The sequence below is a fragment of the Oncorhynchus keta genome, chromosome 1 (assembly GCF_023373465.1).
Source record: "Oncorhynchus keta strain PuntledgeMale-10-30-2019 chromosome 1, Oket_V2, whole genome shotgun sequence".
In the NCBI taxonomy this organism is placed as follows: domain Eukaryota; kingdom Metazoa; phylum Chordata; class Actinopteri; order Salmoniformes; family Salmonidae; genus Oncorhynchus; species Oncorhynchus keta.
In genome coordinates, this window is record NC_068421.1 from 68970365 (window position 1) to 68985963 (window position 15599).

General features: G+C 41.6%; 1 protein-coding gene across 2 annotated transcripts in view; it reads left to right on the forward strand.

The window, feature by feature from the left end:
- The first annotated feature begins 244 nt into the window (after positions 1-244).
- Positions 245-15599, forward strand: part of LOC118391951 (vesicle-associated membrane protein 4-like) — a 36296-nt gene continuing 20941 nt past the window's right edge. The window contains exons 1-5 of one of the 2 annotated variants that reach the window (XM_035783475.2): positions 245-448; positions 2807-2955; positions 4397-4501; positions 9631-9677; positions 9775-9825. In XM_035783475.2, the coding sequence (XP_035639368.1) occupies positions 2953-2955; positions 4397-4501; positions 9631-9677; positions 9775-9825 (206 nt within the window). In that variant the 5' untranslated portion in view covers positions 245-448; positions 2807-2952. The remainder of the gene's footprint in view (positions 449-2806; positions 2956-4396; positions 4502-9630; positions 9678-9774; positions 9826-15599) is intronic. The other variant, XM_035783484.2, reaches the window with a different exon arrangement.

Below are 15599 nucleotides of genomic sequence, written 5' to 3' on the forward strand. Positions count from 1 at the left end.
CTATCTGTGGCTCTATTCCCTCTAGTAACTGTCGAAATTGGATTTAAGCCAATTAAATACTCTACTAACAAAAAAGCTGTTAGAATAATAAGTGTGTCCCTTAAGGTCCTTGTGTAATGTGATATTGTACCCCCTAGCCCGATTGTCCTTAGAATATTATTTGTATATACTTGTGTTCCCACATGCACTTGTTGTTAATTAAATATATATATATATTTTAAACAGTCGCAATTGCTCTGCCCCAGCTTCCTGGTCTGTGGTCAGCTGATCAGAGAGAGTAGGGAGGATTGGGAAAAGCATCTCTGTAGCAACCATCCTCAATTGGATTTTTTTTGTTGTTGTAACATTTCTTTTAGAACGCAAAATAGAACATTGTGAGCCTGTATTTATTAACGAAGATAAACTAAGTTTGTTTGGTCGTCTGTATGCAAGATTGCGAATCTAGCAGGTAACGTTAGCATTAGTTTGCTAGCTAATGTTTTTTTCCTACAGTGTGACTATGAAAGTCGTTACCAGCGGTCTGTGTCAGTGTCTGGATAATAATCTTAGCGAACAGTAGGCATAATAACCAAACAGATTTGATTCGATTGATAGCTTCATACAATTAGGTTGTATTTGTTGAATTCAAGTATTAATGATATTGCTAGCCAGCTAACTAACGTTACGCTGTTCTCAGCTGGTTGTCATCCCAGTTAGGTAACTAGCTACAGTTACCATTCACATAATACATATGTATGTCTGTCTGGCTTTCTCGATATTTCGGGTTTAGCAAGCTAGGTACCGGGACTGCAAGATGGCATGGCTCACTCTATTCTTGATGACGAATTGCTGAGGATAGCTAACGTTAGCTAGTTGGCTGGGGTTGCACAATCAGTGTTGTTGATGATAAGGATTACATTGAACCAGTATCTGCTTAAGAGGTTCTCTAACGCAAAGATACTGGTTCAGGATTACATGGTTATGTCATCAGAGGAGCTGTGTCAGTGTGGAAACTAGATTTTATTTAGTGCTAGCTAGATAATGTAATCCATTCAATACTGTGAGCATCAAATGGTAAACTGCAGTTTAGCTGTGCTACAGGGCCAGGTCCTGCTTCATGTCTTAGTGCCAGTCTCTTCCTCCTGTCCATAGACTAGGCTGTGAACTGTGCTTTCAGCCAAATATAATATCAGTTCCACTTCCCTCAACAACAACAAAAACGTTGATCATGGCTGCCTGAACCAGTTGTTTTAGGCTCTCTGTCATTTCCTCATTCCCCTTGTAGCTGATGAGCTTCTGCCATTTAGCCTAGATACTTGGCCTAGGCTATACCCTTTTCAGCTGATTCCTGTTTTTTCTAAGCTTGATTTTAAATGCACAATCTGTTTCACTGTCCATAGGGCAATTCCATGCCAGCGTGAGCAGATTTTTAAATATATTTTTTGTTCTCAGCTTGTTCTGTCATTTCTCACATATAAACTTAATTAGGAGGAAGGATGTTTGAACTGCGTTTTACATTTCTATCACATACCATTTTTAATAAAAGTATGATGAGTGGCCATTTTAGATCTATACATGCCTCCTACTGTAAGACTCTAATTTGTGACACGTACATGATACGGACAACATCTTGGTGCCATACTCTATATTCGAGAGTACACTATAAAATATCTCAACTATTAGATTCGATTTAGTTAATTTTAAGACATACTGTTTGGAACAATATACTCTTCGGGTAAATAATATGTCCATAGTGGGCTCTCTGCTAATTCTGAAGGTATGGTTAATGTAATTGGCACCACCAACACAGTGAATGGGAAAATGGATTCCCATTCAAAAAATGGGAATGGAAAAATGGATTCACCCTTTTCTGAAATGGATTCACCCTTTGCTGATGACTTGCTGAATGTGCAACCCTAAAGGAGGGCTGTGATTGATTAATAACCTATAATGTCGATTTCTGTTTTAAAATGGGTCGTATCAATAAAAGTACCAGAAGGCTCTGGAAATTTGACTGTTGAAGAGTTTTGTTACAAAAAAATGTCAAAATAGGCATAATCAGAAAGGGTGGTTTTGAGATTCATATTTTATATATTTTTTGTATTTCAGAATCTATACAAACTCCATATTTGAGTGAACACTATAGAGCCCTCTAACTCAACTCTGGACCTCGAAGCCAGCCAGTCCCACTGCCTTTTTTTTCACTCTTCCCCTCTAATCAGGGACTGATTTAGACCTGGGACACCAGCTGTGTGCAATTAATTACAGGAAACCAGCACGCTCTGGTCCCTGTAGGGTTCGAGTTGAGTACTTCTGCAATAGAGTTTAATGACACCAAAATGTTGTCTGTATCGTGTACAGTTCACAGTGTATCATCTACAGGTCATAGGGTCTTACAGGAGGCATGTATAGGTCTAAAAAGGGCCTACATTTTTTAATTTCATCATGATTCTCCCAAAAATAGTTTGTGATACAAATGTTAAAAGCATGTTAAACATACTTCCTCCCAATTAAGTTATGATAAGAGAATTGCTGGAACAATCTGAGTAACCACAAATATTTTCCCTGGTGTGGAATCGCCCCAATACAATCGAGTGCGAAACTTAACAAACACCCCCCTCTACATCTCGCTCCTCTCATCCCACTCTTCTTCATTGATTTTTGGATGAACAAAACATCTTACCTGAAGTAGATGTTACAGATTGTGCCTTTTTAAAGTGCTTCTTTCAAAGCTGCCTACTTGCATATCTGCAACCCAGATTTGCTAGCTTGGCTTTTCTTTCCTCTTCTTTCCTTTTCTGTGCATCTCTCTCTCTCTTTTCTGTAGTTGCCTGAGATAGAGCTCTGACCCCTGCCACTCTCTCCTCTATTTACCGGAACGTTCCGCTCCTGGCCATGGAACGTCCCTTTACCAACTGCCCTGCCAGAAGGAGACGCTGAGATAAGCAACAGTTTCAGTCTGAGCTGGATTCAATGGTACATAAGGGGCAGGAGAGATGGGCTCGGGGTAGAACCTGTGAGGAGAGATGGGGTGTGTTTAGACAATTTTGTCTAAAATTATACCCTGAATTTATTCAGTTAAATGCATTAAGTATTTCCTTTTCCTTGACTTCTGTGAGGCGGAGCCTTGCCAAGCTCTCTCTTCTCATCGAAAAGCATTTGGTTTCAGTGAAACCATTTGATGTAGGCTGTATAACTCACAGGAGGCCTTTGTGCCCCACCTAAAACCACTGAACAGCAGGGGTTGTGTTGTATGTTACTGGGGCTGAGTTTGATGCACAGCCAATCAACTGGTTGAGGAAGAGGGATGGTTGAGGCTAAATGGAGGAACAGCATGTTTTCTACTCCGGGCCTCCGAGACAGGAATGAGGGAATAGAGATGGAGCAGTGAGCGGACACAGGAGCCCTCCCCTGAGTGAGCTGGGTTCCACAGCATAGCCAGCCAGCAGAGTTAAATCAAACTCTGCTCCCCATTAAAACTGCTCCCATGTTCCACCCCTCAAAAGGGAACAGACAGGAGAGGAGAAACCTTGAATAACAACCAGGCCGCTCTGCTGAGATGGAACATTTAGTCCAACGCCACCACCCACGCATAAGTAGACCTAACTCTCACAATTACATCCTGGCAAGCCTGACATAATCCCTACAGTCTTAGGGGTTAGGGGAAATGGTTTAAAAACCATGCTTGTTTAAAAACTCTATCCTAAATGATTTCTACATGTTTTGAAGATTTAGGTGAAGTGTTTAGTTCCTCTCTGCTCTCACACTCTTCATGGTGAGGCCAAGGCTGCAGTTATCGTTATCAGCCTGCAGCACTCACACACACCTCCCAACATGAGCGCGAGGGTCCCGTCTTCACTGCTCTGTTTGCTAAGTGACATATGGGCTGATACTGTAAGTAGGCTAGTTGTTTCTGTTTGGTCAGTCCAGTCACAGAACACTTCACAACCCCAGGACCTAAACTCTGAGAGAGCAATACCTGAGTCTGCAGTGGCTTGGAGAAACTTAGAGAGGAACCAGGACCAGTCATAACTTTGAACCAAGGTTTTTTATAAAGTGTGTAAAAGAGTCAAGCATTCAGACCAGCTTTGTCATACTATATATGTTATGTGATAACCAAGCTAGTATTGAGGCCCACCTGAGTGTGTGCTTTGCTTGTTTGGTAATTGTCTGCAATTGGTATAATGACTGTAGCAGCAGTGGTCATCCGGAGGGCTTGCTGCAGACTTTCATTTCCAGCCCATCACTTACACGCCTGATTCTACTAATAAATACTTATCCTTGATTAGTTTAAATGATGTTAGTGCTGGGCTGGAGAAAAAGCTTGCACCCCAGTAGGACCAGGGTTTCTGCTGAACTGTATCATTAATATGTGTGTGAGGTTTGTAACAGGTATGTTCCTCCTCCTGTCCTACAGAGGGAGCCAGAGCGGGAGGAGCAACCTGAAGACGCCATCATGCCTCCCAAATTCAAACGACACCTCAATGATGAAGAGGTCACGGGATCCATATGCAGCGAGAGGGTGAGATACGGGTGGAGGGAGGGATGGAGCAAGGTACAAGGGTTTTTATTAGTTACATTTACAAAAACATTTCCCAAGTGCAAACTTATTTAAGACGGGGTGGAGAGAGCGGTTGAGAGCGGGACATTACAGGGAGACAGAGAGGGGAAGGCATCCACGTCCGGCAAGTGGAAATGATCCTAGATATAGGAGACGCAGATGGGTCATGAAAGGAGGGGAACATTGGAAACACAAGGGACAGAGGGGTTAAAGAGAGCAAGAGATGGAGGGATGACACTCCAGAGCCCTCTAGCCAAACGTATGTTCTCCATCATAGTTCCTCTATCCCTTTGCTTCTCTGAGGTTCAGAGAAGACTCCCTCCTCTGTCTCAGGATTGTGTTGTTGTGTTCAGCTGAATTCAAAGAGAAACAGACTTGCTTCTTACATACAGATCTGGCATCTTAATTTGATCACCCTTTTGTTGCAGCAAGTTTTCCTCGTCCACAGGAAAAAGCAAATGGTCGCAAATGGGCTTTGTGTTTAACATAAATGCAACAGAAACCCAAATAAACCCTTTCTCTTCATGCAGGGACAGTTAAGTCATTGGTTCAGATTCAAGTTATAGAATTTGCATTAAAAGGGAGGCTATCCGTTTCCTGCAGGAACAGAATGGCCCAGTCAGATGCTGGTGCTACAGGAATAATTTGGGTCACATTAAGATGCCACATCTGTAACACACACACACCCCTCTCCATTCTCCTCCCTCCATCCCCCTTCTCTGATATTAGCTCTCAGTCCTCTCCTGGCTCCTGGGATCAGACATCCAGGAGTTGGACAGAGCTGAGCAGTGACATGCAGTCAGATGGCTGGGATGGAACATGGGTAGAGGAGAGGAAGAAGGGGGGTTTGGACCACTCATCAGATAAAGGCTTGTCCTTATGATCATATGGATCACATTTAGTTTGTACAACACGATGCTTCTCCCTAATGTCAATATGCCTTGTCCATTACTGTTCTGGTTAGTGATTATTGTTTTATTTCACTGTAGAGCCTCTAACCCTTCTCAGTATTCCTTAACCAACCATTTAGTTCCATCTCCCACATATGCAATGACATCACCTGGTTTAAATGTTTCTAGAGACTATATCTCTCATCATCACTCAATGCCTAGGTTTACCTCCAATGTACTCACATCCTACCATAGCTTTGTCTGTACATTATGCCTTGAATCTATTCTATCACGCCCAGAAACCTGCTCCTTTTACTCTCTGTTCCGAAGGTACTAGACAACCAGTTCTGATAGCCTTCAGCCGTACCCTTATCCTACTCCTCTAGTGATGTAGAGGGTAATCCAGGACCTGCAGTGCCTAGCTCCACTCCCATTCCACAGGCGCTCTCATTTGTTGACTTCTGTAACCGTAAAAGCCTTGGTTTCATGCATGCTAACATTAAAGCCTCCTCCCTAAGTTTGTTATATTCACTGCTTTAGCACACTCTGCCAATCCGGATGTCTTAGCCGTGTCTGAATCCTGGCTTAGGAAGACCACCAAAACCCCAGAAATGTCCATCCCTATCTATAACATTTTCCGCCAAGATAGAACTGCCAAAGGGGGCGGAGTTGCAATCTACTGCAGAGATAGTCTGCAGAGTTCTGTCATACTATCCAGGTCTGTGCCCAAACAATTCGAACTTCTACTTTTAAAAATCCACCTTTCCAGAAATAAGTCTCTCACCGTTGCTGCTTGCTATAGACCACCTTCTGCCCCCAGCTGTGCCCTGGACATCATATGTGAATTGATTGCCCCCCATCTATTTTCTCGTGATGCTAAGTGACCTAAACTAGGACATGCTTAACACCCTGGCCATCCTACAATCTAAGATTGATGCCCTCAATCTCACACAAATTATCAATGAACCTACCAGGAACAACCCCAAATCCGTAAACATGTGCACCCTCATAGATATCAGCCTAACCAACCTGCCCGCCAAATACACCTCTGCTGTTTTCAACCAAGATCTCAGTGATCACTGCCTCATTGCCTGCATCCGTAATGGGTCTGCTGTCAAACGACCACCCCTCATCACTGTCAAACGCTCCCTAAAACACTTCAGCGAGCAGGCCTTTCTAATCGACCTGGCCGGGGTATCCTGGAATGATATTGACCTCATCCTGTCAGTAGAGGATGCTTGGTTATTCTTTAAAAGTGCCTTTCTCACCATCTTTAAAAAAGCATGCTCCGTTCAAAAAATGTAGAACCAGGAACAGATTTACTCCTTGGTTCACTCCAGACCTGCCTGTCCTTGACCAGCACAAAAACATCCTGTGGCGTACTGCAGTAGCATCAAATAGCCCCCGTGATATGCAATTTTTCAGGGAAGTTAGGAACCAATATACACAGGCAGTTAGGAAGGCTAGCTTTTTCAAACAGAAATTTGCATCCTGTAGTACAAACTCAAATAAGTTCTGGGACCCTGTAAAGTCCATGGAGAATATGAGCACCTCCTCCCAGCTGCCCACTGCACTGAGGCTAGGAAACACTCATCACCGATAAATCCACTATAATTGAGAATTTCAATAAGCATTTTTCTACGGCTGGCCATGCTTTCCACCTGGCGACCCCTACCCCGGTCAACTGCCCGGCACCCCCCTTCAGCAACTCGCCCAAGCCTCCCTATTTCTCCTTCACCCAAATCCAGATAGCTGATGTTCTGAAAGAGCTGCAAAATCTGGACCCCAACAAATCACCTGGGCTAGACAATCTGGACCCTCTCTTTATAAAATTATCCACCACAATTGTTGCTTCCCCTATTACTAGCCTGTTCAACCTCTTTTGTATCGTCTGAGATTCCCAAAGATTGTAAAGCTGCCGCGATCATCCCCCTCTTCAAAGGGGGAGAAACTCTAGACCCAAACTGCTACAGACCTATATCTATCCTACCCCGCCTTTCTAAGGTCTTCGAAAGCCAAGTTAACAAACAGATTACCAACCGTTTCGAATCCCACCTTACCTTCTCCGCTATGCAATCTGGTTTCAGAGCTGGTCATGGGTACACCTCAGCCACGCTCAAGGTCCTAAACGATATCATAACCGCCATCGATAAGAGACATTACTGTGCAGCCGCATTCATCGACCTGGCCAAGGCTTTCGACTCTGTCAATCACCACATTCTTATCGACAGACTAAACAGCCTTGGTTTCTCAAATGACTGCCTCACATGGTTCACCAACTACTTTCCTGATAGAGTTCAGTGTGTCAAATCGGAGGGCCTGTTGTCTGGACCTCTGGCAGCCTCTATGGGGGTGCCACAGGGTTCAATTCTCAGGGTGACTCTCTTCTCTGTATACATCAATTATGTCGCTCTTGCTTCTGATGATTCTCTGATCTACCTCTACGCAGAGGACACCATTCTGAATACTTCTGGCCCTTTGGACACTGTTAACTAACCTCCAGATGAGCTTGGTGGAGGGGGAAAGAGGAGGAACTAAACACTTTACCTAAATCTTTAACACTACAACCTTAAAATGACATTCTAGACAATTTTATGCTTCCAATTTTGTGACAACAGTTTCCTGTTTCAGCATGACATTGCTCCCATGCGCAAAGCGAGGTCCATACAGAAATGGTTTGTCAAGATTGTTGTGGAAGAACTTCACTGGCCTGTACAGAGTCCTGACCTCAACCCCATCTAACACTTTCGAGAAGAATTGGAATGCCGACTGCGACCCAGGCCTAATCGCCCAACATCAGTGCCTGACTTCATTAATGCTCTTGTGGCTGAATGGAAGCAAGTCTCCACAGAAATGTTCCAACGTCTAGTGGAAAGGCTGTTATAGCTGCAAAGGGGGGACTAACTCCATATTCATGCCCATTATTTTGGAATGAAGTGTTCGACGAGTAGATGTCCACATACTTTTAGTCATATAGTGTATTTTTAATGTGTGGGCTCCCGAGTAGCTCAGCGGTCTAAGGCACTGCATCTCAGTGCTAAAGTTGTCACTACGGACCTTGATTCAATTCCAGGCTGAATCGCAACTGGCCGTGATTGAGGTCCCATAGGGCGGCGCACAATTGGCCCAGCATCGTCCAGGTTTGGCCGGGGTAGGCCATTATTGTAAATAAGAATTTGTTCTTAACTAGTTAACTAAATAAAAATATGACTGAGGCTAGATATAGAATTTATGGAGCTCTCTTTGGCATGTTTTTGGGGGTTCCTCTCCACTGTTGTTGCCAGACTCTGATAGGCCTGCTGTATGTTATGGTTGTTATGGCCAGAGCCATGGCTGTAGGCCATATCCTACCTGTCCCTGGTAGAATAAGATTGAACAAGGATCTGATATCCCTGATAAGGATGTGGTTTACCCCAGTCTGTCTGAGTTACCTGGTAATGGCTAGTAAAGTCCACACGACAGGAGAAGAATAATAAGCAGAGACATTCTGTTTATTCTGTAGCCAACTCGCCACCTGAGAAAGATGTAAAAACCATCCCAGTCGGTTTTATACCATTCCTTCACTGGGATCAGTTTACACAGTCTATTATAGGGTTTTAACTGAGCTCAGTTTTAACCCACATTTATATAGGGTCTTATATAACACAATTGAAGAGTCTGTCTTGTTGGAGGTAGGTATATGATGGTTGGTAAGCTGACCTCAGATCAGCCAGTCTCTGGAAGCCTAACCACCAGGGTAGCCTTGTGGTTAGAGTGTTGGACTAGTAACCGGAAGGTTGCAAGTTCAAACCCTTGAGCTGACAAGTCTGTCGTTCTGCCCCTGAACAGGCAGTTAACCCACTGTTCCTAGGCCGTCATTGAAAATAATCATTTGTTCTTAACTGACTTTCCTAGTTAAATAAAGGGGGAAAAAATAAATACTACTCAGCTCCTCTTCATAGACTCCATGCTCTAATACACTGTGAAAGGCAAAACAAACAACATTCTCTCTCAAGTAATGTTTATAGCAACAAGACACACAGGAGACCAGCACAACAGAGCAGAAATATATATTTTTTATTAGCTTATGTAAGCAAAACAGAAAATAGATTAGATGTTGCATGGTTTCTCAATGATCATGTAATGTATTTAATTTACCTCCAATCAGTATCAGTGGTGGTGTGTCTGACCCCTGACATCTAACCTTTGCCCCTCTCACAGAGGAACCTGCTGGAGGAAGACTCTGATGAAGAGGAGGACTTCTTCCTGTGAGTAAAACATTAGTGTGTTTGACTGAATTGACCACCTATTTCTTATACAGTGCTGTGCATGTGGAGGTACAGATTCTTTGTATGTTTCTTTCAGGAGGGGACCAACTGGACCCAGATTTGGAGCTGGAAGTGACACAATCAGACAGTAAGTGTGTATGCACATGACGTGTGTGTGTTTGGGATGGGGGGCACGAGTCTACACTCTTATATTTGAAATTATGAACGAAAGATGTCATTCTGTTTTTTGTTAATATTCTCTGCTTTTCTGAACCATCAACAAATCGGACAAAAAAATGTATGAGTTCTTTGATTCATTATTTTATTGAAGAACTACATATGTTTCTGTGGAACTGCTGAACACAGTTGATTTAGATGGTTCTGAAAATATTGCCTCTTAGTAGTACTGCCTCTTATTGGAACCCTCGCTGTTACCAAGTTAGAGGTAATCTTTTGGGCAACAGCTGTTCTAGCGATTGGTCTGATGTCACCGCCAATGCCCACAGCACATCTGTTCTAGAATCCCAACCCCGCTGCTCTTCCGGTCTGTCTCCGGTCTGTCTCCGGTCTGTCTCCGGTCTGTCTGTTCAGTAAAAAACACAAAAGAGTGGTGATTTCCAGACAGACCCTTGGTGCATCACACCACGTATTGCTTGACATAGTCGGTGCCCTTGAGCCGGTGCTTGGTGGAGTCAAAGACCTCCTCATCTGGAGCTCTTGGAGGACAGCTTGACACAGACCTCGCTGTGTTTCTCCAGGCGGCTGGGATGAAAGCACCGGCCGCAGTGCTCCCATGTCTTCAGCTTGGAGCTGGCCACACTTATCCCAAATCGATGTTTCGTCTCCACCTGAATGAAGTAATTATCCTAATTAGTTTATTACTTTGACAAATGTCAAATACATTGAGTTTCCTCAGTCATTATGAATACAACACTACACAAATTTAAAATGGTCAAGAATAAAACATAATTATTTCCATTGTGGTCCTCCTCGTTATCAGATGGGCAAGCGAATGCACAGCTCAGGCACTCTAAAGGCACTTTACACACAATTAAATTGATTAAATGCATACAAAATACAGTATGTATTTCAAATAGGCCTACATGTGATCACAACAATAAATTAGAAAAGAAATCCATTAAGGAAAATGTGACTTGCTTCATTCAGCTCTTGGAAATTATTTTTGTGGCAGTGGGTAGGATTGCCTGAACATGTGAACATTAGTTTGGTGTCTGTCTAGCTTGAACGGTTCAAGAGTTATTACTGTGGGAGGTTATTTTATGCAAATTTATGAATGTTTATTTAGTTATAGTTAATAAACATTTTAAAGAATTTGAAGTTGGGATAGCCTGAACATGTGAAAGTTAGTTTGGTTTCTCTAACTTGAACAGTTCAATATTTTACTGTTTGTGAGTTGTTTTATGTACATTTCTAAAGTTATAGTTGATAAACATTTTAAAGAATTTGATGTTCGGATATCCTGCACATTTTAAAGTTGGTTTGGTGTCTCTAGCTTGAACAGATCAAGAGTTACTGTTGGTGAGTTATTATTTTCTATGCTAATTTATGCAAATGTTTATATTTGATAAAGATTCAAAAGATTTTGAAGTTAGGATAGCCTGAATGTTTTATAGTTGGTCTTGTTTTTTAATTGGCTAAGGAGCAGGACTATTTTGAATAGCTACCTCTGTATTCCTATGGTTCTCATTCAAACTCATGTTTATTTATTTTAAATGGTTCTAGTTCAAAAGGTGTAAATACTATAAAAACTATTTTGACAGGCAATCTAAGTAGGGTTAGTCTGAACATGTCAGCGCTGGTTTGGAGTTGATAGCTTAAATGGTGAAAGAGGAGATGGGTCTAGAATTTCTTTACCATTCTAGTCTATGGCCCTTTTTTTTGCCATTGAAATGCATTGGAATCAATAACAATGAGCTGTTAGCTGATATTAGCTAGTTACTTTTCAACACCAACAAACAGTTGTAACGTTTTATTGGTAGCAGATAGGGCTGTGGCGGTCATTCATGAAATGTGTCAGACGGTTATTGTCAAGCAAAATGTTGCCCGTCTCACACGTTTAGCATCTTCAGGCCTCCACACGTACAAGCTGCTACTGCTTGCCTTTGGAACATCTGCATTTTAACAAGTCTAATCAATTCATTTTAATATAAACCATAACAATACATCCATTATTTTAGGTAGGTAAAGAAACATTGTGATATGAAAAAAATGTATTTCAGATGAATTGAATATGAGTTGGCCTGTTACTGTATGTTATCTGGCTATGTGACATGCCATAGGCTGTAGGCTTGTTCATTTAGCAGACAAGATATGCTTAAGTCCCGTGTCATTACTTTATATGATTTGATAGTAAGAAGAATATAATTGAACTTAGCTGAAAACAATCGAAAGGCCCCATTCTGCAGCGCGTGCGCATATGAAGGCTATGTTGAGCGTAAAAGTGATCATTTGAAACCAGTCCTATAGGCTACGCTAGATTTAGAGTTATTTAGCAACGTTAGTTGTTAATGATACAAACCTTTATATGTTTTGATTTCTAAGACATTCTATGTGCTGCATGATTCAACTATAGGCTATTGATGATTTGAGAAAGTCGCAAAAAAAGCTTAGGCTCTGTTCCTTGCATCAGGCTGCACACAATGTACTCTCATCAAGTGACCATATCACCCTATTCTTAATATTGTCTTCACTAGTATGTTAAATTAGTTTAGATTTACAATGGCCCATTATCAAATGGGCAGGGAAAAAATACATGTCAAATGCTTATGCAGTCGAATAGCGAATGGACGCTGCTTTCCCATCTGTTCGTTAGTGTAGGATACTCCGGGTGTTTCACTCCATGCAGCAAACATTGTTTGAGGAGCATGCAACCTCTCACTGCACGACAGGTGATATTCCAACCAAACTCTGAATGCCATGGGCTCCCCAACCTTGTTCCTGCAGCTGCCAATTGCTTAATTTGGGAAACCAAGTGAAATCTGTCGGGAATGTTGAACTGTTGACAGCTACTCTCTCTGCTTGCTTGAGAAAGGAATGGAGGAGATGGAAAAGCACAGTGGTGATATATTCTGCAGCTAAAGGTAAATGTGTCACCCTATTAATTCTGAAATTATTTGTAAAAGTCCTATTACTAGGCCATTCAAAATCAAATATACATGCACTATTGTAGGCTAACTCTGTAAGCCACCCTGCATAATCAACGAACCAACAGCATCACCTAGGCCTATACGTTCTCTCTCAGACTCAGCATAAGGTAACCAGTTCATCTAGTATTCATAATAATACAGTCCACACACAATTTTGGAGTATAGGCTAGACCAATTAAACATATTAAATCAGTTTTTATTTTATTTTAATATATATGTTTCTGTGCTGCATAATATGCATAGGCTATGTGTTGTATAAGGAACTGCACAATCATCATTGTAATATTTTTTCAGTCTTGGGCACATATATAGGTCTACGTGTATGTATAAGCTCTAATATGTGTATGGGTGTCTTGAATTAACCATTACCTTTTCAAAGTGCTGTCTATTTCGTTGTTAGGCTTTGAGTTGGATACTACCAACACATGTCCTGAGTGCATAAGAGGAGATTGCGGTGAATGGTCACGTGGAATTTTACTGTAGTCATGACTGCCGGCGTGGCGGTAATACAGTCACCCTAGTATCAGATAATTCTGTTCTGATTCTGGATTTGAATAGCAGAGAAGTAGATCAAGATGTCACACACGTAATATTTTGTCTAAAGTGCTATGAAAGTGGTGAAAAATGTCAGTTTGTAAAAAGTTAAGAGAACTTTGTTTATGCGGTTTATAAACGGTGTAAGAGGCATTGCACTGTAAAGAATAGTATAACTAGGTCAGAAAGTGGTAAAATATTTCAAGTGGATTTGACAGCATTTTAACTACTTTGCAGATATGAAACAACCAGACATACCAGTAAAAAATATAAAATTCCTAGTTTATGCTTCAAAACCAACTTTATAAGAGGTTTTAAAAATAGGTTCTATTTTCCTCAAACTTCCATGACACACACTAAGGAATTGTTGGCAGACTGTATGGATGCAGTTCAATGCATGATTCATATAATTCAACAAAACATTTCTTGGTAGTCCAAAAAATATTACTATCAGGTTGTAAATCACAGCTGGTCTGACACATTGTTTGCTGCCTCAATGACTCAATATTTTAAACAATAATGGGAGGCTATAATGAAGGCTGGGAATGTCAATACAATCAAACTAGCAAGCGCAATGATCACAAGTGTGTTTAATAGGCTACGTGTCAAACAAAAGGCCTGCGGTCCGAATAGGACAAACAAGCGAGTATAAATGAGTCTACTAGTTACAGCCTGATGTGCTCGCATGGGTGAATTCAACTTCAGCTGCACTGCTTTCATGTGTCAGGTTTACAGCGGAGGGAAAGTGTACAGACACATGCCACAGTCCTAGCTACTAAAATGGCGCAGTATGGCTTTGGTTTTTGGAGCTTGACAATGAATAACGATAAAACTAAACCTGAAACAAAACACCATACAGCAATGCTGCATTCAACTGCACCAGTGATCCATGCAGTGCAAATGTTTAAATGTTACAACAACCAATGTTTTTGTTATTTAGAGTTATTAAATACTCTTTGATTTGGGTCACAGCATATTATGCAGATCTGCAAGTATAGCAGCAAAGGCTGAACAAATATGATTTCTCTGTTTTTGTTTTAATATGTTAATGCGATATACATCATCTTTATATACATAAGTGGACAGGGACATAGCAGGCAAGTTCCCATTCAGTTGTGGGTCGGGACAAGCATGCATTGGTAGGCAAGCTGCAGAAGAACGAACAGGCTACTATTCCCCATCTTTTATCTGTGCAGTTTTGACGGCAAACTAACTAAACAGTTTGATAGTGTTAATCTAATGTTCCCTTGTTAGATTTTAGCTCATCTCGCGCTGGTCTGGCTAGTGTTAGTTGTTGATCTTGTTGATGTGTATAAGCAACCTTGGTTGTTTGATCAATAGGACTGTAAAGTTTCTAAATGTAGGAGGACACCCGAGGTATTTACAGAACTCTATTCAGGTGTATTTTGTGGCTTTTGGCGAATGTGTTCTAATGCTCTAAAGTCGCGCTGTTGCTATGCCTGTAAACACAGTCCAGTTAAAAGTGAATGATGGCAGGCCTGTAGGTCAGAATCCACCTTCATCAGGAAAATCTCCTGGATGTACTTCTCTACCTTTGCCTTGAACTGTTCCTTTGTTTTCTTCTCCTCCAAAGCCTGAGTGTCCATCTTGGCCCCACTCTTCATCAGGTTCAATTCCTGGGTGACACTGATCAGATTGGCCTTCAGATATGCCATCAACTGGTCAGCCTCATAATAAAATACTTTCAATACCATCTTATGTCAGTAGATCCTGTATAGTTAGGGTCTGAGTCTTGATCTGAATATGTTTCTTCACGACCTGCCTTCTGAACTTTAAAGTAGGACGCGGGTTGCCCTCTGGTGTGACTGGCCGGAATATCTCCTTCTTGGGACCATTGTTAGGCACAGTGACTCTGGATCTAATGGAAGGCAATGGCGTCTTGGTGGCCATTTTGGCTCCATGGACTATGTTCAGTATTCAGTCACCAGAATGTTCATAGGGAATGTTTGGAATGTATTGATCAGTTGTGACATGGCTGGCTCACATAGAATTACAATGACGTTCTGTGCTTATGTAGTTGTGATGTCATAATGGACCAATACTTCTGAAAATGGTGAATAATATGACTTACCTGTGTTGAACTGCTTGCCCTCATATCTAAACATGGCTCTTTTCATTGAGGGGGAAAAGTATTACTGTACTCACTGAAATCATATAACAGATTGTATATCAAATTATTTTCTAATCTGACAATGGGGTG